This window comes from Corvus brachyrhynchos, unplaced genomic scaffold (genome assembly GCF_000691975.1).
Source record: "Corvus brachyrhynchos isolate BGI_N302 unplaced genomic scaffold, ASM69197v1 scaffold83, whole genome shotgun sequence".
NCBI lineage: Eukaryota > Metazoa > Chordata > Aves > Passeriformes > Corvidae > Corvus > Corvus brachyrhynchos.
The window spans coordinates 12,091,159-12,116,795 of record NW_008238464.1 but is presented as its reverse complement, the minus strand read 5'-3'; the positions used below and the strand labels follow the sequence as shown (position 1 = coordinate 12,116,795).

Sequence of the window (25,637 nt, the reverse complement as noted above, 5' to 3'; positions counted from 1 at the left end):
CCAGATGCTCATTATTTGTCATTTTGTAAAGGGCAACTTCTTAAAATTGAGTGCTGAATTCGTGTGTTTACAAACAAGCCGGCCTGCATCTCCACTGGCCATCCTATGTGAATTTTTGCTCTCTCTGACTAGCTGGATTTGAGTACATAGCCAACTTTTGTAAACAGAAAAAGAAAGTGCTGTAATGTAGCATCCATATTTTTAAAGGTTGAAAATAGGATTAATGACCGAGTATCAGGAACATCCTACAGAAGACAGACACATCTGTATTAATATTGTTGGTGCCTAGCAAGTGTAAACCTTGCACTAAAAAAGCACTTTCCTAGGAGTTTACACCAAGAATCTTCATTTTTTGATCTTTCCCACAGCTGAGCCTTATAAGGCCTTATATTTCAAAAACCTTTGAAGTCCGTGAAAAGCCTTCTGTTGATTTCAGCTGGATCAGGTCCATGTATGAACACTAGGTCCATGCAGCCTTTATCAACAGAGTGCTGTGAACTTGGTGTCCCAGCTCCAGTTGTATCCGTTTTTCAGTCTTTTAATGACCAAGAGGTCACAGGACACAGAGATGGAGAACTGGGGGTGTTGAAAGGTAAGTGGACCCTTTAAACTTGAAAGTAGAGTGCTGTTCCTTTCATCTCTGATTAAAAAGAATCACATATTCTTTCCATCTGCTGAAAAGAATATCAGATATTTCCAGATTTGGGGAACAACCCCATTCCGAAATTTTAATCAAATTTCTGTTGTCTTCTGTGAACAACATTTTCGCCAATGTGTCTCTCTAGACTGTCAAAGAGATATGACATCAAAGTTATGTTCATATGTAATATGTACATATGTAATTACATTCCTTTAAAGAAAAAGAGACTTGTCTCAAGCTCGCAAAGGACATGACTCCCCTGGCAAGCAGCTGAGATTCCTGAGGAGCACATGTCTTCAGAACTTGTAGGAGAAGCAAGAAAAGAGACAGTCTCAGAATGGAGAAAGGTGGAGATAGGTGACCTCTAGCAGGCTCACAATGCTGGAAGGAGAAATTATGTGGGAGTAGAGGGCACTTTAAAATTTCCTGTGACACAACTAATTGAAATTAAGGAGTTATGGAAAAAGAGAACAGATGTAATGGATCTGTAGGAAGAGTTGTTTGTAACTGTTTCTTGTGAATATTTTTTCTGTTCTTTCTCAGCTGCTTGAAGTTTTACTTGGTTTAAAATTTTTAATTTTTCTTGTTTGTAACATAGTAAAAATGTTTTGAAAACCCTTTGCCTTCATTGAAGAGGTCAGTTACAGGAAAAGCCTCTATGAAAATTCACACCAAAGTTCTAGCTGACACTGTCATTCACGTCAGAACTTGGACAAACTGCTGCCACTGTAATTCCTCAAGTGGTCACAGCTGAAGCTGCAAACCTGGCCAAGGTAGTGAAGCCTGGTTTTTCTGCATGTGAGGGCTGCAATCTAGCTGTCATGGATCCTGTAATAAGATAATGTGAGGGAAGTAGGATTGCTTCGGAGCAAATGTCTTCTGTTCGGACAGTCAGAAATTGAGGCTGATGGTGAAGATTGGATGAGAATAATGTACTCATTTAGTCTAGTGCAAACATAGTTCAACCTTCCTTGCCATTCTTATGAGAATTTAGAAGCATAGTTCTGTTTGTATTTTTTTAATGGATTACTCTTTAGGGAAGTTATCTTTACAGTAATTTATATTTAGAAAAAAAAGAAAAGCAATCTCAGTTCATGTACATGAATGTGATTTTTCAGCTAGTGATTTAGGCCATGAGCATAGGGCAATACATCATTTGTATTTAACTGATCATGCTTTTTAACTGCTAATGACTGGAACATTTCAGTCAGGCCTCAGGACAATTTTGGACCTAGACACTACAAATTCATTTTTTGACCTCAGTGCTCTGAGACTTTGGGTTTCCTTGGAATTTAGCACATGGCTGAACAGATATGTGAAGCAGCAAATAGTGAGGAAGGGGTGATAACAATGTATTATTGTGATGATCACTAACACAGTGACTATTTGTCATTTTCTTCCCCAGAATTTGTATTCCTATATACAAATTATTTCAATAGTATGGCTTTTTTTTTTTTTTTTTTTTCTTTTTCGGGTAGGTGATGGTTGTAGCTCTTTTGACAACAATAAAATCATGTTACTGTGTAACTACAGCTAGACAATAATGAATCACACCATTATCTGCACCCATTTTAATTAGTTACAAAGAGTGTATAGTATGTTGGCATTTAATTTGTACCTAACAATTTTGGGAAGGGAACTGGAACTAAAAGAGCTTGAGGCTTTCTTCTGTTTTGAGATTTCTTTCTATGCAACTATGAACTGAGATCAAGAATTAGCCAAACATTGGTCAGTCTGGATATGCAGTATTAGAAGAAACATTTGGGATTAGACAAACTGACACAAAGAGGTAAAAATAATCCAATTAATGAAGAGTGTGTCACTTCATATAGTACTTAGTAGCAGCTACGGGACATGTTTGTCAGAATAAATAAGGAAAGAAGATGTAGCTTTTTGAAGCTAGGGGCTTATTGTTGGATATTTTCTTTGAGTTAAAAAGTTGAATAAACGATGTGAAAGACAGTAGGCTTTTGGTAAGTTTCATGGGTTTTCTGTCCAGTGGATCCTCAATGACCAAGTGGAGTAGGAATGCACACATGCTGCACTTGAGGCATATTAGTTAATCTTGTAAAAGATTAGTTTATTCATAGATTCACACACATGTTTGAGCCCTGGACAGCACTGAAGCCAAAGTTTTCAGTGACAATTAATGTGCAACAGCAAACAATAATTATTTCAAGTCTTCTTCCTGCATTCAAGACTGTTCTTTACCTATGCAGAAAAAAGAGCAGCAGTGTGAAATAAACTTGAAAGTTAAACTTAACCTCAGCTGTTTTCCAAATTGTAGAAAAGAGTGAACATTAACAGTTTCCTAAAGGATATGCTGGCTGCCTTTGTTTTGGAATAGAAAACATGACTCGGTTAGTTTTAAAGACTGAAGAGCTTCACAAATTAATGTAGGGTAAGCTCATGTTGCTTTCTTTAGCTGGAGACCTTTCAGACTTCTGATTGATACTCATTGATTCTTCCATTTATATAACTAATAGTTTAAGATACGATTTTTCTGGAACTTTTGTTTCTGGCCTCAGTCTGATATCCCTACACTTGATAGTAGTGGAAATAAGCTTAGGCAGTGAAAATATACTAGAAATATCTGTTTAGAGTTTATAGATAAAAACAAGAAAGTTCTCAGTATGCTGTTTAAGATGATTAACTTGAATTTGTTAAATACCATCTTATTGTATCATGACATCTTTCTTTACAATTCAGAGTGGTAGTAAATTATACTATGCCATTAGGACAAAGTAAAACTGAATTGCCAGTTATATGCTAGATGTAAAGCATCTTTAAATATTTTTAGAAGAGAGTCTTTCAGATGACATGGGAAGGTAGAAGCAATTTAATGTAACCAGAGCTAAGTACCACTAAAGACAGTAGACATTTTTTTAAAACATGAGATATTGCCCAGTTTCTGATTGTTACTCCATGTATCCAGGTGCCCTCAGGGATTTCAAAGTAGCCCTGTAAGTTTCATCAACAGGCTTGGCTTATTCTCTTAATAATAGGAGCAGATGTCAAATTTTTATGCCTCTAAGATGCTTAGTCATACCTAGTAGATCCATCTGGTATAGATCGAGCCTCAGTTAACTTGTTCTCACCCATGAACTTCCCACTGAGAAAGTAAATTGAGCAGAGCTCCTCAGTCCAATGAAAAAGAAACTTGAATATTATCAATCTACTTGTAGTACCAGAACCCCCTTCACTGTCTTTCTTTCTTACTTGCTTTACACAGGTGAGAAAGCTAGTAAAATGGAAGGAAACTTTATAATTAGGATAGACTTCCTGGAGCATACCACCAGTATCAGAGACTTTCCAAAGAGGAAACAACTGAAATATTTGTCAGTTCTGCAGAAAAAGATGATTCAGGAAAGAGAAACAAAATCTTAATATAAAATGCCTGCTGATAGTACACGTTATTGACAAGTGGTATTAACTGCAGTTGTCCACATTTTATGAGCTTAAGGATATATATTATAATGATTTTCTTTTTTGGCTGTTGACTTAGATTAAAGATATAAAAGCTTCAGAAACGGTGTGATCCTTGCAGTGGAATTCTGTGAAATTCCATATCCAGTTGTTTACATTAACTGGAGGCTTTACAATTCTGTGGCTTGGGTAGGGACTTAGGCTGTGCTTTGACATCTCTCATGTTACAAGCCTTTCAGTAACTTCAATGCAAATTAACCTGATGTAATTTTTAACTCTTTTACCTGATGCCAGAAAGGTCTGAAACATGATGGACCTGTCAGCAAATGATTGTTCTGCATAACAGCTATATCTCTGGTAACCAGATGTCTTAATGACAAATGCTTCAGTCCTGCCTTGAAGAGAGATTTATTTTCCTTTTATGGTATGTCTTCATAAGTTAGTTGTAAGACTGTATTCCAAAAACCTGGCATATGAAGTGCTTTTATGTTTGTGGGAAATTTTATGCCAGTGTGATGAAGCAACATAAATCTTCTATTGAAGATTGTCACTGTAGAAAGATCAAGTTAGTACCCCTGTATCTTGAATTGCATGAGTAATTTTAGTATATTGTTCTCAATAGAATTTAATGTTGATTTCTTCTCTCTCTCTCATCTATCCTTTCACAGTCTTAGGTTGCTTGCAAGGTGGTCTAGGACACCGCAGCAATTGTCCCATGGAATATACATTTCTTGAAGCCTACAGTTCTTAAACTGGAAAAAGCCCCTAAGAAAACTGGAAGAATCCATTGTAACTTACATTAAAAGGCTACTTCTCTCAGGAATATATTGTCAGCATTGCAGGGCTAAAGGGTTCCAGCTAGGGCAGGTGTGTTAAATTTCAAGTGGAAAGGGAAAGAATCACCCACCCTTCAATGTGCTCCTTCCCTTGCTGCCTGTTTTTCATCCATTGTCAACACAATGTCATTGCAACTTCTGCTGCTGTGGGAGCTATTACCATTCCTTAAAGTAGCATAGGAATAAAAATGTGGTCTGCACACAAACACCAGCAGGGTTTACAGGTCTGGGAACTGGAGAAAGATGACAGCACTGACTGGTCTGGAGAAGGGCATCATGGCTTCCTCTGCTTGCATGACACAACTGGGAGAAGGACATTCAGTAAGTGATGTGATGTGTGGTATCTGAGCAGATGCAACTGGCATCTCCTAGTTTTTATGACAGGCTTAATTTGGCAGCCCTGTGTGTTGGCCTTCTGCAGAAGTGAGAGCTGGATTGGGAAGGGTCTGGCCAAGGACTAAAAAAATAGGAGCAATGGAGAGAAGAGTGTTAAGCTGGCTGATACAATTTTTGTTGAGTTGAGCTTTAGAGATGAAACAATTAAACTGCACCCATTACATCTTTTCTGTCTCTCTGCAACATCTACAATGAAGGCAGATGTATGGAAAGATTAATAATTAAAATATATCTGGGAAATAAGATTTCTTTCTGAAATGCTGCTTCAACTGTTGCAGGGAAAGACTTTTTTTGTGTGTGTGTGGCTTCTAACAATATTGTGTTGGTTTTGGTTCAGATTGCAGATAGGCTGTTCTGTTTAAGTACAAGGATAATTTTTATTTGAAAAAATCTCTAATTTCTGAATGGCCACAACCCTTTTGCAAATGTTTCTAGGAAATCCCAAGTCTGGTGAGGTGCAGTTCACTCACTGAGACAGGTCTTCTGTGGAAAACGGGGAAAAAAAAAAATATCCCCAAAGACTGTTTATACAACTGTTAGAACTCCAAGGACTGTGTTAATTTCTACACTTTTTACTTTTGAGAGCTTTGCTATGCACTTCAATAATTCCTCCAAAACATTATTTTTGTATAGAAAATGTTACAAATATCAGTAGGTCCCTGGAGTTACCAAGGAATAATTGTGGTCAAATTTTGACTGCATATTTCATCTGTAGGATTGTTATTTGTGCTAGGTTTTAATGCTGAGATTATACTTTACTACATGCTTTAAAAATATTTAAATATTTTTAATATTTAAAATTTTTAAAAGATATTAAGAGATAAAATATTAAAAGAAACATAGTATTCATGTTGGCAATGATGTTTATTGAGCTTATTGCCTTCAAAGAGGAAAAATTTTATGATAATACATCAAGACAATAGGAATAAGGAGATATTTGTTGCAAATATTTTCTATTGAGAAAGGTGCTGCGTGGAATTTATATTTTCATTGTTTTTCTTTTCTTTAAAGGGGAAATGAAAATATATGTATCCATCAGCTTGTGGGGATATGGCTGCTACTGTGGCTTGAAATACTTAGTATCTTGTAAACTAGTAACACATGCCAAGGAGAAAGGAAGTGCATTCCTGAAATTTGTCATGTGAATTTTGTGCAATTATATTGTAAATAAGTAGTATGTTAAACCCAAGAGTGTGAGCCTATAATTTGATGGTACCTGACTCTGAGTCATAGTAACATGGCTACTGAAGAGCTGCTACGTTTGAAGGACAGGTGTGTATCCATAATCTTGCCAAAGTTACACATGTAGTATATAATGATGTCCCTCTCAGACATACCAGAACAGAATAGGAGAACATGCAGTAAACCCTCACATGACTGGTATGTAGTACAATACAGTGCATTTAGCAGTTTTTGTAATCAGAAATTACTCCATGACAACGCAGCATGGAATATCCCCTGTTTGTGCAGTTTATGGTTAGACTATTTATAATGGACATTTTAGATGATATAAAAACGTGTCATTGATATTCTTTGTGTGTGTGTGGTTAGCTTCTTAAGGATGTGAAACAGCAGAACCTTAAGCATTTTGCAAGTACAGAAAGGAACGCTGCCCTGACTGGCCCTGAAACAGTGTGGCTTTTGAGGAAAATTTAGTCTCATAGGAAGCACTGAATTACTACTCTTGTGTGTCTGGGAGATGTTAGAAATGTCTGAGGTGCATCTACACATTAGTGTTTTAATGTGGATCAGAGTTTGCTTTGGGAGTGAGTCTCTTAAGTATCATGGTCACATTTTCTTTCACATCATGGACCAGTCTGAGAGTTCATGCAATGGACTTCTTCTGGATTAACGTAACTGGGAGAGATAATCCAGGGGTATCTAATGTGCTTTAGCAACTAATGGGCATTGTGTCCATGGAACCAGACTAGAATTGGCTGAAGGAAAAGAGAAAGTTGGAATATATGTAATGCAGGCATCAAGCCCATCACAACCCATTTTTTCACTCAATAGATGTGTTTCTGTGGTCCACATGACTTCCTAGGGATTTTGTAGCTGATTCTGGAATGATCTGTTGGTAGGCAGTGGAGGCAAGTGCAGCCTGTGAGAAACAGACCACATCACATGGTGTTGAGAGTCACCCAACTAACCAGTAATCTTATAATTACACGGAACAATAATATGGGCTATACTTTTCAGTCATAAAATCAAATCAGCATGCAAGCATTTCTGAAACATTGAATCCTACAGTATATTGTGAACTGGTTGTATTTTTTTTCAAATACAAAGTAGGTCATATATGTCTACATTTATATTGTATTTTGCATAGATAAGCATTACATTTTTAGAGTGCATTTTGTTCTTTTGGTGTTAATTTCTCAGGGCTACACTTCTGTCACATCCTTGAGCCAGCACATACTTTTATTATCTCATTATTTCATATGTATAGCAAATCTACTTTATGACACAACAGAATAGGTGCATTAGCATTTTGAAAGGGTGGGGATTTTGAAATAGTGCTTACAAACAAGTAGTTGACATGATATCTTTTGCTTCCCATATTAATGCTATTAGACTAGTTTCTGTTCACTTCAACTGGATTACTTAATCCCTAAAAATGTGTTCAAAATTTGGCCCAAATATACTTTGAGATTCAATATATAACTTTAATATCTTCAAGTTAGTGTCAGTGTATTTAATTCCTCCTGTTGCATGGAGAAGTGAAGCTATTTCATCTGGGTTCTTTTACAGATTGGTAAAAACTTCTGCTAAATAGAATAAGACCTCAGTTGAGATCAGTCTTAGAAGCGGTAAGAGTGAAGTCTGTGAAACCACAAGAAGGCAGTCATAACTCACAAGTGTGGTGAGACACAAGGATTCCTGTGGCTCATTTGTTTTTACAGCTAGTGTTTATCTAGTAGTTTTTCTGTGCATTTGAGAAGACAGTGCTCTAAAAAGAGGAAAGGTGTCTCATACTTAGAGATGCAAATTTAATCCAAGCAATACATAGTCTATTTTCAAAACTACTGACCTTTGCTGTTTCATTGGCCTTTGGGTTTCAATGATTGTCTTTCTAGGAACCTACTAATGATGACAGCCAGAGAACAAATACTGTTGTGTCTCAAAATTTAGGTGATAGTTGCTGATTTTGCTTTATTTCTTCTTTAATTTTTTTGGTCTAAAATTTTTTTTTCCTGTTTTTGGTGCATGTGAAGTTGTGGCTTTTAATATTTTGGCTGTAATAGCAATGAAGTTTGAAGACGACATTGCATGAACTGTTTGGGAAATATCAGTGCAAGGTTTAGGTCAATATAGTTCTATTTGTAGCCATTCATCTACAAGAGGACCCACCATATCATTGTGATAGGAGCTAGCACATTACAGATAATGGCAATGTCAGCATAAATCGACAAGAAAACCTGAATATCTAAAAATTTTTTTGATATCCATTTTCTGGTGTTAAACCCAGATGTTTAAAATTAGATGGCAGTGTGAGTCACACTGTGACCCATGATAATTTAATTTTGGTTTATATTTTCAACCTGCAGTTATGTCAGAGGATGAATTTTTAGGCTCATCTGTTTTGTAAGTATTTCTTACATTCAGTCATCTCTTTAACTTAATTACTTTGGGTTAACCAGTAACCAGCATTGACTTTTCTACAGTTTAAACATCCGTGGTATAGAAATGGCTTCCTCTAAAGGGATTGTACATTTGATTTAGTTGTGAGGAATAACAGTGGCTACTTACAGTAACAGAAGAACTTCGGGTGTTTGTTCCAAAATGTTTTCTTTCTTTCACCTTCTTTTTCAGGATACTGTTGCTTGGTGTGTGGTTTTTCTATTTTTTTTTTTTTTTTAAAGAGTTGCATTTAGTTATAAGATGGCAGAGGAAATATATGTACATGGTTAAGCTTAATGCTGAATTTCTACATGTGTTTATATAACACAGTCATAAAGTTATCTGATGGTAATATATTAAACAGTGTGACTAATATGTGCTAAGTGCTGTTTGTTCTCCTACCTTTTCTCATGTTAGAGTTCTATGCAGTATTTTTCTGTTGCTGTTTTTGTTTTGTTCTGGTAGGTTTTATATACTTTGTTGTTTTGTCTGGTTTGGGTGATCTTTATTTGGTTTTTGTGTTGAAATTTTGCTCTGTGCTTTTGCTAGCTAGACTAAAGTCTAAGGACATTACTTATACATCAGGAATCATCAGGAATGATGTTATTATAGACCTTAAAGCACAGTCTTGTGCTGTCAGTCTCAGCATGGGCTGGCTCCCAGGGCATGGAAAGCCAGGGATTGGGGATGACCTCATTGCAGGCTATGGCCTCTCTGAGGGGAGCAGCCCCAAAGGGGCTGGCTTGGGGTGGGCAGAGCTGGGTGCGGGTAACAGGATCATTAACAGCCCCAGGCATGGCAAAAGATGAGCCAGGGTCAGGGAATGCCAGGAGCAGCAGTGGGATGAGCGGGTTCATGGTGTGCTGGGAGAACTGGCTGAAGGTCAGGGCTCAAAGGGTTTTAGTGAATGGGGCTACACGTGGCTTGTGTCTGGTCATCACTGGTGTTCTGAGAGTTTAGTTTTAGAGCCAGCTCTGTTTAATACATTTATCAGTGCTCTGGGTGCACCATTAGTGCATGTTTGCTGATGATACTAAACTGGGAGGTGCTGGTGACTCTTTTGAGTGGTAAGAGACCTTGCACATGGATCTAGATAGGTTAGAGCATTGGGCAATGTTTAATGGGATGAAATTTAACAAGTAAAAAATGTTGGATTCTGCATAATGCTGTGCACGAGTATAAACTGACAGAGGAGCAGCGGGAGAGCAGTCCTGCAGAAAAGGATCTGGGGTGATGGTCAGCATCAGGCTGAATAGGAATCAGCAGGGTGCCAAAGCAGCTGAGAGGGCAAATCACATCCTGAAATGAGGAGCTGCTCAAAATAGTGACTATTCTGCTGTATTCAGTGTTGGTGCAGCCTCACCTGGAGTGCTGCGTGCAGTTCTGGGCCCCACAGTTTAATAAGGACGTGAAAGTCCTTGGATGCATCCAGAGGAGGGCAACAAACTGGTGACAGGGATGGAAGGCATGTTCTGAGGGGGGCAGCTGAGGACTTTGGGCTTGTCTAGTTTGGCGAGAAGGAGGCTGAGGGGTGACTTCATTGCTCTCTACCTGAGAAGGAGATGTGGAGAGGAAGGTGCTGATCTCTTCTTCCTGAGATCTACTGACAGAACAGATGGGAATGGCTCAAAGCTACACAGTAACATTCAATTTATTATTTGTTGATGCTTACTTTTTTCAGTTTCATTCTTAGAACCATTATAAGGCAACAGAAATCCCTTACTAAGGAATTATTTCTGTAAAATATAATGTACAATGAAATCAGAACATATATATGTATATAAAGAACAAAATGTACTCATTTCAGTTGTTTGTATTTCCTTCCTTTCTTTCCTGAATGGAAGCCAAGGAACCAGAATATTACTGCTATTTTGTTGTATTTTATGCATGTTTTCATCTCATACTGTTCTTCTTCTAGCCATGGCTTCTCCAGTGGATGGTTGTCAGACTTGACATACATTGGACAAGCATGTAGTAGAAACAATGCTAAAAATATGCTTGCAGAAGTGGTCCTTGAAAAAGCCAGTCTTGTTTCTGAGGTGGACCTCACCACTGAACTTTATAACCTTGCTCCTTCACCACCTCTAGCTCCATGTTTCTCCTGTTCATTTCTACAGAGTGGTTTGGTTTCACTGGCCAGGTTTTAGTCTTCGCTCTAGCCTGTTGCTAAGTTATCTCAAAGTGCATAAGGGCTTAAATTTGCTCTAACTTGGTGAAAGACTTCTGGGGCAGGTGTTCATGGTGTTGTACAACAGGGTACCCTCTTTTCATTTTCCTGCCTTATTTTCAAAGAAAAATGTGTTCCAGTTATTTATATGCAAAAGGATAACTAAATACCAGAGCCCAGGAGAGGTGGTACTGTGGTTCCCTGCCCATACATTTACTACAAGTTTGTGTTTAATCTTGACAGAAGAGCTTTGAGAAATAAATTTTTCTTTGGCACTTCCTATCTGTTGGGCTTGATATGTCTCCCCACTAAGTGTACAGACTTTTCTGAAGTTCATTCCTAAGTGCATGCTTTGTGTCTGGGAGCTGGGGAGCCTAGTTTGAATTTGTTGATTCCATTTTGCACCTTAGTTCTGCACTTCAGAGTTGGGCCTGGGGACACACAGCACTGCCATAGGTAAGTCCCTGTATTAATTTGTGTCACAGTGAACATGCAGTCAGGAAATGCATATCAAACACAAGTTATACTTTACTGTTACTTTTAATTTCATGCTGTTGAGAGTTTTGAAAGGTTAAGGAAAATGTATATTGGGAGCCTGTTCTTTTAAATTCATCATTGCAACAGTTATTGATTTGTCTACTCAAATCTTCTGTTTTACTTCAGCGGGTGCTGTTATTTGAAAAGTTTATTTCTATGCTTTTTTGTTATTTTTGAAGAATCAGGGAGGTTGTCAAGAGAGGCCACTTCTGAGAGACAGTGGTTTTACACAAATGTGGTTTGAAGATTGGGCAGGGGAGAAGAGACTTCCAAAACGGATAATAGGTATACAGCTACTGTCATCGGAGATTAAGTGGCTGGTTAATTTTCATAGCTCATCTCTGGCATTTCAAAAGAAGGGTTGTATCTCCTAACGTAATTAGGGACAGAGATGAAAATTAAGTAATTTTATACTGGTTTTTTTTTGCCATTGCTGCAATTAAAGACCAGTTTGTACTTGCTTGTGAATGTTGTTAGCTTTTCCCCCCCATGGGGCCCACTGTAGATAGAAGATTGATTTTTCTTGCTTCTCTCCATGTATTTTTTTCCTTACTAGATATGCTGCACAGATTTCCTTTTTTAAAGGCACAGAATATAGATGTTTGTCTTAACTGTTTAGAACCAAGGGCATTTGTGGTTTACCAGAGGAAAGCAAGTATGCACATGTATTTGCTGAAATCAGTCTTGTAATATGATCTTGTAGTCATATAAGTCTTGTAATATTTATCTATTGTTTTGTTTTAGTTTTTTTGCCCCTCCTGTTTTTGCTTTTGTAAGCTCTTGTTCTTGTACATGTCAAACAACCCTTTGGTCTTTGAAGGTCTGATCCTCAAAGTTTGTCTACAGTTTCCTTCCGGGCAGGTTGAAAGTGTGTGGGGTTCAGGTGGTGACCTGAGTTCCTTTAATACATCTCCTACATGCTGTTGGAGACTGCTTTAGTCTCCTCCACCTGACATCTTTCATATGATGTGTCAGGCCCAGGAAGATGGGATACTGGGAGTTTGCCCTGTTGAGTGCAGTTTGCTCTCTTCAGTATGCAGGTTAAGATCCTTCAAGGTTGCCCTGAAGATACGCTGTGCAAGGCTTATAGATGGGTGGGAACAGTGGTATTTAACACTTCCTTGAGGATGTCAGATTAAAGCCACCACTAAAGACTAAGCAAAACTCTCACGGCATAGGTCAAGTCAGAATTGGGTTTGAAGAAAAACAGACATGGAGGGAACTGTGAATGGAATGTGGGAGCATGTAAAATGCTGCAGATAAAGCGCAAATTTCTGATTGATTGAAATTATGGTTTCAGCCAGGTACACTGGCATGAGCAATAATCACAGCTGAATGTTTGTGATTAACCATGTGTTAGGATGCAGAGTGGAGGAGAGGCTTCATTTAGCATTTGTGCTTGCTCTGATACCTTGCTGTTCCAAGGAAGCCTGTAGAATTTGCTTTTCCTTATACAATGAAAGATCATTCACATCATGTTAGTTTGTATGAAGTTGAAGCTGCTAAACAATATTTTTACATTTTGATAGACTTCACTTTTAACTCAAGTGCTAATAGTTTTCAGTAGAGAAATGAAAACAGTTGTAGATGTTGAAATTATCAAGTAGGGGAGCCACACATCTGGGCATTTATGGCTTTATTTTCTCAAGTAACAGATATAATTTAAAAGCAGAGGTGCTTTTTCTAGTTCAGTGGAAAGTAGCAGTGTAACTGAAACAAAGTGGTGAGCTGCTACTAATCTGTTATTGCAATCAGCTGCTTCTGTCACATTTTATATGAAGACGAAAGGGAGTTAAATTGAAAGTAGCACATAAAATATTGTTTTAACATTGCTGCTGGCTAGATTTGTAAATGTAAATAATAAATCCTCATACAGCAGTGAGGGTAATACTAAAGAATTCCCACTAGCTTATGTTATTTACAGCAGTTCTAAAGTTTTATTTCTTTTATTTATGTCCCTTTTCAAAGGGATTGGACCTGACATGGTGCTCATAGTTCGCTAATCTTATGCTAGCAAATCTCAGTTTTAGCTAAATTTTACAGTGATGACAGATAAAAATGGTATTATAAAATCAAGTAGTGATAGCATTGTAATCTGCTGGAAGAGAAAATAAATTTTCATAAAATATTGAAATTAAATTGTATGAACTGATTGTTTTAAAATGCTCCTAAATAACTGCAAAAAAGTGTAAAGGAGTCAAAAAGAGTGGATATGTCTTTATATTTATTATCCCCATAGCTTCTTCGGTAATACAGGAGTAGAAATTTTTAGCATTACAGCTCGTATGAAAAATAAGACATATATAAATTTTCTGAAATTCAGATTAAGAGCTGTGGTGAAAGCCAAACCATTCTGTGATTCTGACTATGGAGATGGTTGAAGTCACATACTTAGAAAATGATTGAAGTTGGAAGGGATCTTTAAAGGTAATCTAGTCCACCCCTCCCTGCTCTGGGATCTTCCAAGAGATCATGTTGGTCATTGAACAATTCCAGCGATGGGGCATCCACCACTTCTCTGGGCAACCTGTTTCAGTATCTCACCACCTTTATCATAAAAACTTTCTTCCCTAGATCCAGTCTAAATCTACCCTCTCTCAGTTTTCATCTTCGCCCTTTGTTCTGTCACTACAGGCCTTGGTCTCTCTGTCTTTCTTGTAAGTCCCCTTTATATAACGAGAAGCTGAAATAAGGTCTCTCTGGAAAATTCTCTTCACCTGGCTGAACAACCCCAAGTGTCTCGGCCTTTACTGAAAGGTGCTCTGGTCCTCAGATTATTTTCGTGGCCCTCCTCTAGACGCGCTCCAACAGGTCCTTGACTTTCTTGTCCTGAGGATCCCAGAACTGCATGCAGTTCTCCATGTGTGGCTCCTGAGAGCAGATTAAAGGAGAATGATCCCTTCCCTTGACCTGCTGGACACATCTTGGAAGCTTTTGTGAACATGTGACTACACACTTGCATAAAGACATGCCACAAACATGATCTTTTTAAACATTCACGAAGAGAGATCGAAGCATGGGCTTCATAGTTGTGGTAGCAAATCACTGTATTCAAGTTTATAAACTTTGCTGAGATCAGAGTGCAATGCTGCAGTTTTGAGAAACTATTGTGGTTGTCTCAATTACAATGATTCTAATGTATCTATTTCTCCTTCTGAACTGTACATTGACAGAAATATTTTTACCTTATCTGTGTGAGTTTCATACATAAAAAGTCATGTATTGTTGTGGTTAAGAGCCAGCTGGCAACTAAGCTTGACATGTGATCACTCAGTTGATCCGTGGGATTGGGGAGAGAATCAGAACAGTAAAGGTAGAAAAACGTCATGGGTTGAGATAAAGACAGTTTAATAGATAAAGCAAAAGCTATACACACAAGAAAAGCAAGGAATTATTTCACTGTTTCCCATGGGGAGGCAGATGTTCAGCCATCCCCTTCATCATGCATAGTGGTGACTTGGGAAGACAAATGCCATCACTCCAAATGTCCATCCCTTCCTCCTCTGCCCCTTGGCATTATATGTTGAGTGTGACACCATATTGTATAGAATATCCCTTTGGTCAGTTGGGATCTTGTGATCATCTCTCACAGCTCTGTCCCCTCCCAACTCCTTGTGCACCCCTAGCTCTCACTGGTGGGATGGGGTGAGGAGCAGAAAAGGCCTTGATGCTGTATGTAAGCACTTGTAAGCACTGCTCATCAGTAACAAGAACATCCCTGTGTTACCAACACTGCTTCCAGGACAAATCCAAAGCATAGCCCATATTAACTACTGTGAAGAAAATTATCCCAGATGAAGTCAACATATGTATATTATTCCATTATTTGCATCACTCTTTAATAAAAAAAGAAAAAAAATTAAAAAGGAGAGAGAGAAAAAAGGTATAGTGCTGCTTTATTAGTATTTTGCATTCTGGTCTATCTAAATTCCTCCTCCTTGGAAACTGATGTCCAGATCCATAGTCGGTGCCAACAGTGAGGGTATACTGCAGGCACATTCCCTGTGGGAATACCTTGCCTAATTCCTATGAAAGGATTTCCATTTACTCCCTCATAGACTCACAACTGAACTCCAGTTTTGAACAGTAAATTTACCAGAATCTTTGTCCAGTCTGTTTTCAGATTATGGACTTATAAAGTATGTCAGTTTAGGATGTGTTGCAGAGTTTGTACCCCATTTCTCATGTTCAGTCATTTAGGTTTTCCTGATGTTGTTTCAGTCTTCCACTATACAGAAAGTAAATCATTATTTTGTTTCATCTTTTAACACCACAAATATACACTTCTCTTTTCTGAGCTGTGGGTTTTTTTAATCAGGAAATAATGTTTCCAAAATTGACCCTTCAGAACTTCTCTAGAAGAACAGCAAGTTACCAATTGTCCCTGTGCCAGTTTCATACTTATCTTTCTCTTCTCATCATGTTTTCTTTTCCTTTAGCTTAAATTATTATTTTGCATGTTATACTATATTGGTTGTTCTACTGCAGTAAGGATAAAGGGGAGCTATAGTGTTTCCTTATCTGGGAAATGCACTTTATTATCAAAAATATAAAATAAAACTGGCACAGATGACTTCTGGGAAACTCATGTTGCATTTAATTGAATTTTCCATTTACTTGAAGATTGTTCATTATCTTTGCTTGACAATTTATTTTAAGTATTGTGGAATATTGAAATGCAACTAATGGACTTTCTTTCCACGAATCACTACTAATCTATATAAATTGCTTAAATGCAAGTGTTAACTTTTGTCTACTACTTAGCAATTCTAGACAGCAATGTTTGCAAAGATCGACTAAAAGATGCCTTTGGTCAGTTTTCCTCCAGACTAGCCTGGTGAAATGCTTTCCTAACTTTTTTATGTTCACTTTACACTTGTGTGAGCCTTTAACTCCACACAAGGGACTAGGATTCAGTGTTGGTACTTATGTTGCGGCAGAACATCATTCTCTAAGCAGGACTGGATGGTGTATTCCATTTAAATATGTTAGGGTGAGCATGTCTAGCCTGAAAGAAATATTAATATTCATGTACATTCCTTTGTCTTTCAGAACAATGGGTCACTTGCTTGGTGCCAGAATCATAAACAGTGTTCAAAGGTAAGTCCTGTCTTTTCCCCCTCATTTATGTTACCTAGCTGCTTTCAGTCTCTTGTCTGTAGATTAAGTGCTTTTCTTCTTAGCCTGGTTTCAGAAGCATCTGTTTATATTTTATTTGGAAACCTCAACCTGTAATAAAATATCAGAAACTGAAACCGGGTTATTTACTCTTTCAGGACAAAGGAACCATGCTTGAGGATACATATCAAGTGTAGTTAAACCAACATAATTCTGTTGTTATAACAAAGTTTACGCTGGCTAGAAACTGGTGTGTCATTTGTGGGTTTTTCAGTGTTTTTGGTCAGAGGAGAGTAAAACTGTCAATAACTCTAGAATCTTCCTCCAACAGCACCAGGGTATTTCAGCATTCAACATTTCATTCAGTTTGGGTATTTAATTTTTATGTTGAACCTGAATTACTTTGAAAATATTCTTGATACAAATCCCAGTGGCTCTACTGATGCCCCTTTCCCTTTCTAGCACTTTAACCCTGAAAACCTAAAGGGAAGGTGAGCTAATTGTCAGCTGATTCTCCTGTGCAAGAGTCTTTCTGTGGTGCCTGGATGGAAGCAGCAATGATTTGGGAGCTTTAGGGGGTCAAGTGGAATTGCACATTTTTTGCTGACTGTTCATAAACATCATGCATTCATTGGAAATTTTCCTGAAAATACTTAAGGTGGAATTTTTGTCTAAACATCCTAAAAAGATATTTCTACAATAATTTAGGCCTTTTAACTTCAATAATTATTCTTTATTCATGAAGGTTGTACTGAAAATGGGATTAAATCTAAGTAGCATTGTTCTGTATTGTTTCAATAATGCAATCTATGGTAAATGCTGATGCTAACCCTTGATTTTAACACATGTTAATTTCTTGGGTGCATTTAAAGAATGAGATTACTGATTCACTGATCTAGCTTCTGTTGACATAAATGGGATTGGAAATGGGCCAGTTTTGTACTGTTCCATTGCAGGTAAATAAAACAAAGTTGATTGCTTTTATCAGTATTAAAATCCAGGGTATAACAATGTCAATATAAGAAAAGAATGGAACATTTCCTATTAGCTGTGCCACACTACTAAGGATTTCACTTCTGCAATGAAATCTTATCATTCTTAAAATTCTTTTTGAAAACCCCAGGCAAATGTGCAAAGGATGTATTTCATGATAACTGAATTGCCTTTACAGGAAAGCATGAGGGCCTTGTTCCACAGTGATCCTGATACAATTTTTTAAAAATTTAATTATGAAGGCTACTGCGGTAAGTAATCTGAAAGGTTTTCCAATGGTTTGTGTCTGCCCAACAAAGAAGGAATCATAGGAAAAGTAGTCCAGGTTTTAAAGCAAGGCAGAGGTTCTAGGATTATCTTTTTGAGTCACTTCCAAGTTTATTGAATCCACATAAGATGTATATAAGCTGTTACGAATTTTATCTTAAAATTGTATCAGTATCTTGAAGCCAGTGTAAGAATGCTACAAATTAATATTATATTGTATTACAAAACTCAATGATAGTTTAAGTTTTAAATTATTTCACATGTGCTTTACAGTCATGTTACCCTATGTTTTTCATTCTTTCTTAGGAATTTGCCTTAAGAAAGCAGTTTTGCCATATTTAGAAAATAAATAAATATAAACTTGGTCAAATTGTTAGCAGAGCTGAACTTATGCAAAATGTTGTCTTTTCAGGATGGCTTTGATTTTCTGTGTTTTGCAATGCAAAGTTAAACAATTGCTTAAACTAACTGAAATTTTCAGAGTGATGCAGGGAATTCAGTTAACCTTTTAAAAATGCAAATTCCTTTCACTGCTTCTCAGCGCCTTGGTGGAGGAGGTTTATATGAGTGTGACAGGTAGTGGAGGATTCCACAAGGAATGGTGTGCTGCTCAACCTTACTACAGCTAACATGGAAGGCCTTGTTGGAGATAGAAATGTTGGGGGCAGCCTTGGCTGCAGTGACCATGTGATTGTGGAATGCAGTATTGGGCAAGAAGGAAGCAGGGCGGCAAGTAAGATAGTAAGCATGGACTTCAGGAGAGCAAGCTTTAGCCTCTTTAGGGGGTCTTCTTGGAGGAATCCTATGGTAACAGATCCTGTGGGGAAGAGGGGTCCAGGAGAGCTGGTTGATCTTAAAGGATCTCTTCTGCAAGGCTCAAGAATGATATATCCTGGTGAGCAAGAACTTGGGCAAAGTGGGCGAGAGACCTGTGTGGATGAATAAAGAACTTGTGGCATTACTCGAGTGTAAGTAGGGAATACACAGGAGATGGAAGCAGGGTCAGGCCACTTGGAATGAATATAGAGAGGTTGTCAGAGTGAGTAGAAATGAGGCAAGGAAGGCCAAGACACATCTGGAATTAATGGAATGGGGACTGTGGTAACAGAGGACATGGAGAAGGCAGAGTTACTGAATGCCTTCCTTGCATTGGTCTTCATTGACAAGACCAGCCTTCAGGAACCTCTGACACAGGAGACCCGGGTGAAGGAGTGTTGTAAGGAAGACTTTCCCTTGGTCAAGGAGGGTTGGGTTAGAGAACACCTTGACATCCATGAGTCCATGGGCTCTGATGGGATGCAGCCACAAGTGCTGAGAGACCATATATAGGCCAACCATGATCGTCTTTGAAAGGTTGTGGCAATCAGGGGAGGTGCCTGAGGACTGGAAGAAAACAAATGTCACCCTCAGCCTTCAGAAAGGAGGACCTAGGGAACTTACCAACTAGTCAGCCTCACCTCAATCCCTGGAAAGGTGGTGGAGGCCATCTGGAGGCTATCTCAGTCCACATGGATGACAAGTAGATTATCTGGAATAGTCCTTGACCAACCTGATTGCCTTCTACAGGGAAACAACTTACCTGGAGGGATGGGAGAATTCAGTGGATATTGTCTACCTCAATTGCAGCAAGGCTTTTGACACTTTCTCACAATATCCTCATAAACAAACTCAGGAAGAGTGGACTGGATGGATTGAGAATTGGCTGACTGGCAGATCGCAGAGGGACATAATCAGTGGCACAGGGGTCTGTCACTTGTGGTATCCCCCAGGGTTCAATACTGGGCCCAGTATTGTTTATCTTGTTCATCAGTGACTTGGATGAGAGGGCAAATACCTCCTCAGCAAGTTCAGTGACAACACAAAGCTGTGAGGAGTGGCCGATACCCCCAAGTGCTGTGCAGCCCTTCAGAAGGACCTTGACAGGCTGGAGAGATGGGCAGAGAAGAACTGCCTGAAATTCAGCAAAGGCAGGGTCCTACACCTGGGGAAGAACAACCCTCTGCACCAGTACAGGGTGGGGGCTGATCTGCTGGAAAGTAGCTCTGTGGAGAAGGACCTGGAGGTCCTGGTGGACAATAAGCTGCCATGACCAGCAGTGTGCTCTGTGGCCAGGAAGGCCGATGGGATCCTGGGGGGCATTAGGGAGAGCATTGCCAGCAGGTCGAGGGAGGTGACCTTGCCCCTCTGCTCAGCCCTGGTGAGGCCACATCAGGAGTGCAGTGTCCAGTTCTGGGCTCCTCAGGACAAGAGAGACATGGAGCTCCTGGAGCAGGTCCAGTGGAGGGCAACAAAGATGATTAAGGAACAGGAGCATTTCTCCTATGGGGAAAGGCTGAGGAAGCTGGGATTGTTCAGCCTTGAGAAGCAGATGAGGTTCCCTATCAGTTGTCTTTCTGAAGGAAGGGTGTCAAGAGGGTGGACCTCAGTGGTGCCAAGGACAAGAGGCAATGGGCAGAAACTGATGCACAGGAAGTTCCCCATGGACATGAGGAAGAACTACTTTCCTGTGCGGATGACTGAGCACTGGAACAGGTTGCCCAGAGAGGTGGTGGTGTCTCCCTCACTGAAGATATTTAATAACCATCTGGACTCAATCCTGTGCAGTGTGCTCTAGGATGACCCTGCTGGAGCAGGGAGGTTGGATCAGGCGACCCACTGTGGTCCTGGCCTTACCCATTCTGTGATTCTCAGGTGGCTGTGAGCAGCAAAATAGGCACCGATGATTTTACTTTAATTTAGTAAGATCTCTGCAGAAGTCTGTTTTTCAAGATGAAGCACAAGAGCGCTCTTGAATGCTTGTCCTGTTTTGACATGTGTAATTTCAATATGTTTAAATACTTTACAATTAGGACAACTATAGGATTATTACATAAATTGTCATTTTTGGTTGCAATAATTTCTAATTTGCTGCCATCATGAACTCTTCCTTGTCTACTGACACAACATTGAAGCAGACTGAAGGCTTTCTTTTTTGATCCTTGTCAATTGCCTGGTTGGCTTCCACTGTTGAGATAAAATTGGCATTGTGGTTGATGAAGTTCGTGAACTTTTTTGGAAAAAGATTTGAAATCAAAATTTCTTTGTCTAACTTCATCCATTGATCCATTGTTTTGTTTGAACTTATGCTTATCAAGTTGCAGATGATTCCTTTCTAAGGGAACAGAGGGCCCAATATGCCAGTTGGGCCCAACCCATAGGAGGGTTTGCCACCTTCCTGAGGCCTGGGTAGGAATGTCATACAGAAACTTCCTAATCTAGAGCGGTCTTGAGACTATTACTCATTACTGATCTTCCACCTAGGCAATGATGAAGTGGCAACACATTGTCTGAGGATGATCAAAAAGGACTTCAGGGCCTTGGGATGTTTGGTAAGGGAATCTGAGGCACAAGTTATGATTTCCTCTGTACTTCCAATTGAAGGCAGCAACACTGGAAGAAACTGATGGGCTGAGTCTACTAATACATGGCTCTGGGGCTGGTATCACCAGCAAAATTATGGTTTTTTGTCAATGGAATGGTCTATGCAGCACCAGGCATGCTTGTACCAGTAAGGACTTGCCTTTCTCAGGGAGGAGAGTCGCTGCTTGGGAGTCAGAGGAGCCCACTGACAGGGCTTTATGCTAGTTGTGATAGGGGAGGGGGACAATATTAGGTTTGTGCCTGGCAAGCTGTGGGATGAGAAGCAAAGGTTAGAGGGACAGTGTGCCAGCGAGGAGCCTCTGCCAGTGACTCTGAAATGTGCTGGCCACATTGGAACACACTTGCAGTCTTATGGAGACAAGCCAGGGACTTCTGATATAACAGAAACCAACAGGGAAACACCAGAGAATTATCTCAAAGGGACTAAGGGCTGTTCCTTTAGGAAGGCAACATGGCTGACAGGCCAGCTCTGAGGTGCCTTTACACCAGTGCATGCAGTGTGGGCAGCAAACAGGAGGAGTTGGAAGCCACTACGCTGCTAGGAAACGATGACCCTATTGCCATTTCAGGACAAGGGGAATGGATTCAAACTGTGTTTGTGTAGAAGCATTTCACATATACTCTTCAGCCCTCCGTGTTCCCAGGAGCCACGCATTAACACCCTCATAAGGATTGATACTACATGGGGTAGAATTGTTTGTGTACTGAAGTTCCATTCAGATTTGGTCTAGATAATGAAAGTTAAAATATACCGTTTATTTTTTTTTTACTTCACTAGATTTCTGGCAGCCTGTCAGACTTGCTGAGTAATGCAAAGGTGGACTCATAAACAACAGCATGAGGAAGTAGAACTGCAACATGGAGAGACTGTGAAAAAGAAATTGAGCTGGATTGGGCTGGGCTCAGTATTTCTTAGCACAGTTGTTGGACCAGCACCTGCCTCTCAGTCAGCTCTACTCATTCCTAGACACCACATGGGTCAAAAGCTTGTTTGGGGCGAGAACCAGACAAACAGAAACTCCCTTTTTTTTTTCCACATACATGACTACATAAAACCCCAGTTCCTGTTGCCAACAGCTGGTTCAGCCGAGGCATTGAAAAAAGAAACTCTGGAGAGTGTTCTATTTGGTTGGGGAAAGACAGTTAAAGCTGGAAACTGATGGATCTAGTTTTCTTATGCAAGCTGGCCTAAAGTCTTCCATCGCAGCAAAGTGTTTGGCAAAATATTGCAAAAAAATATATTCATGCCTGTCATCTTCAGACTGTCTTTAAATAATATTTTGGCATGGGTTATGCCTGTAGGTAGGCAAATAAAACCTTCTTCGGGCTTATTTCTCCTTTTCCCCTCAAACTAATCATATTTGTTATGACATATCAAACTCTGAGTTACTGAAGTGATTATTTTAAAGCATTATGAGGTACAGGTTATATACAGGATGAAGTATTGTCTGTTATGTATAGATTTCATCTAAAACATAATTCAGCTTGTTTCCAACACAGGTAGTCAGTCAGCCTTGCTACATGATTACATGTACATAACTTATTAATGATGGATCAGTTCTCTCTAAATGGAAACATATAGAAAAAAATAAATCTTTTTTATTTTTAGATGAAATGGCAGCTGCTAGGGAGTGAAGAGTAGAATAGGTCAGTTTTTAAAATAGTCTTGGCTGAACATGTGGTATCTAAACCAGAATGTCTAGTGCTGCTAGACATATTGAAAAATACTCATTCACACTTTTTGATAGAGATTTGTTTATAATTTGTTAAAATGATAGATCTCAGAACATTTTTTCTTTTTTTAAAGAGAGATTTTGTAATTAAATGTCACATAATAAAATCTATATGGATTCTAGCTCTTTCTGCAAGCATAATTCTCAGTGACATTACTGAGCAATTCTGAGAGTTATGTGTTCAGTGTTGAGAAAGAAGAATTTTGCCCAGATGTGGTTGTTATTAAGTTTGTGTTTTCTGAAGCTAAGCTTATACATTTTTACTTGCAATTCCCAATGTTCATGAGGGTAGAAAATGCTATTATAGTTTTTATTCTATGTATAGATGTTGTTATCTGGCAGTTTCATTATGTTGCTTCTTAAAATGAAATGTGATTTACTTTGTGGATTCAGGAGAAAAACAGAAGACATTCACACTTTTTCATGACTGTATTTTTTTTCTTATGTATCTCTGACTGCAGACAGGTGAAGAGTTGGTTTCGTGTGTCATGTTTACTTTGACTGGTAACTTTCCCTTTATGTAATCCACTTAGAGTCACAGAATAGTTTGGGTTGGAAGGGACCTTTAAAGGTCATCTAGTCTAATCCCCCTGCAGTGACCCAATGAAGGGTCATCTTCAACTGGATCAGGTTTCTTGGAGTCCCATCCAACCTGGCCTTGAATATTTCCAGGGATGGGGCATCTCCCAATGCCCTGGGCAACCTGTTCCAGTGTTTCACTACCTTCATTGTAAAAGATATCTTCCTTATATCTAGTCTAAATTTACCCTCTTTTGATTTAAAACTGTTACTCCTTGTCCTATTGCAACAGGCACTGCTAAAAATTCAGTTCCCATCTTTCTCATAAGCCCTTCTTAAGTACTGGAGGGTTGCAATAAGGTCTTCCTAGAGCCCTCTCTTCTCTTGAAGGCTGAACAGCTTCAACTCTCAGAGCTCTTCCTTATGGAAGACGTGCTTCTCCTATTTGATCATTTTTGTGGCCCACCTCTGGAGCAGCTCTAACATATGTTTCCTGTGCTGAGTACTCCAGAGCTGGATGCAGCACTCCAGGTGGGGTCTCCCTGGAGCAGAGTAGAGGGACAGAATCACCTCCCTCAATCTGTTGATCACGCTGCATTTGATGCAGCCCAGGATGCAGTTAGTGCGAGCACACACTGTGGGCTCATGCAGCTTTTCATCCACCAGTACCCTTAAGTCCTTCTCCACAGGGAAGCTCTCAATCCCTTCATCCTCCAGCCTGTATTGGTACAGAGGATTGTCTCACCTAGGTGGAGCACTTTGCACTGGATCTTGTTGACCCTCATAAAATTCCCATGGCCCCACTTTTTGAATTTGTCCAATTCCCTTTGGATAGCATGCTGTCCTTCAAGCACGTCAGTCACGCTGCACAGCTTGGTGTTATCTGCAGAGGGTCTTCCTTAGGGCCCCCTCAGTCCTGCTATGCCACTGATGACAATAATAAGCAGTACCGATGCCCAGAGGTCTGGTGGCCTCTAGGAAGCACTGCCTTCTAGATGAGACCAGCCAACCAGTTTCTTGTCCACGAGAGTCTACCTATCAAATCAATCTCTCCAATTTAGAGAGAGGGATGTTGTGAGAGACCCTGTTAAAGGCCTGGTTAAGCCAAGCCATGCTATGTGTCTCAAATCACCTCCTTGTCCTCCATGTACCTTACCATAGCTTCTAGAAGGATCTGTTCCATGATTTCCCAGGCACAGAGATGAGGCTGACAGGTTAGTAGTTCCCAGAGTCCTTCTTTCTACCCTTTTCAAAAATGGATGCAATGTTTCCCTTTTTCCAGTCACCTGGGTCTTCACCTGTATGCTATGACTTTTCGAATATTATGGCAGCTACATCAGCCAACTCCCTCTGGTCTCTGGGATACATGTCATCAGGTCCCATAGACTGTGCATGTTCAGGTTCCTCAGGTGGTCATGAGCCTGATCTTTAGTTACAGTTGGAGCAACTTTGCTCCTCCAGCCCCTCTCTTGCAGCCCATCCAGTCAGGAGGTGTGGGGAAAAAAGGTTGCTTTTGGAATCTTAGAGGAAAAAAGTTGAATGCCTCAGCCTTCTCCCTAACCCTGTTTGGCCAAATCTTTATACTCTTGCCAGGATAGGTGTCCATACTTCCCCTGCCTGTGTATTTCCTTCCTGCCCTTTAGCTTGACCACGTCTCCACTCATCTCTGCAGGTCTCTTGCCTTCCTTTCTTGATTTCTTACACTTGGGATTGAGAGTTCTTGTGCTTTAAGGAACATGTCCTTAAAGACCTGCTAGCTCTTTTCTGGTCCCTTGTCCTTTAAAGCAGTTTCCCAGGGGGTCCTGTTGACTAAATTCTTGAAGAGCTGGAAGTTTACTTTCCTAATATTTAGGGTCCTGACTTTATCCTTTACCTGATGCATATCCGTTAGGACTACAAACTTCACTCGTGCATGAACATTGCATCCGAGGCTGCCTCCAACCTTGATATCACTGATTAACTCA

The 25,637-nt window shown here is 39.5% G+C and overlaps 1 protein-coding gene across 1 annotated transcript in view; it reads left to right on the top strand.

Moving 5' to 3' along the window:
- The first annotated feature begins 468 nt into the window (after positions 1-468).
- Positions 469-25,637, top strand: part of ANOS1 (anosmin 1) — a 126,800-nt gene continuing 101,631 nt past the window's right edge. Inside the window, exons 1-3 of the mRNA XM_017736982.1 lie at positions 469-592; positions 1,346-1,470; positions 16,631-16,723. Coding sequence (XP_017592471.1) covers positions 469-592; positions 1,346-1,470; positions 16,631-16,723 — 342 coding nt within the window. The remainder of the gene's footprint in view (positions 593-1,345; positions 1,471-16,630; positions 16,724-25,637) is intronic.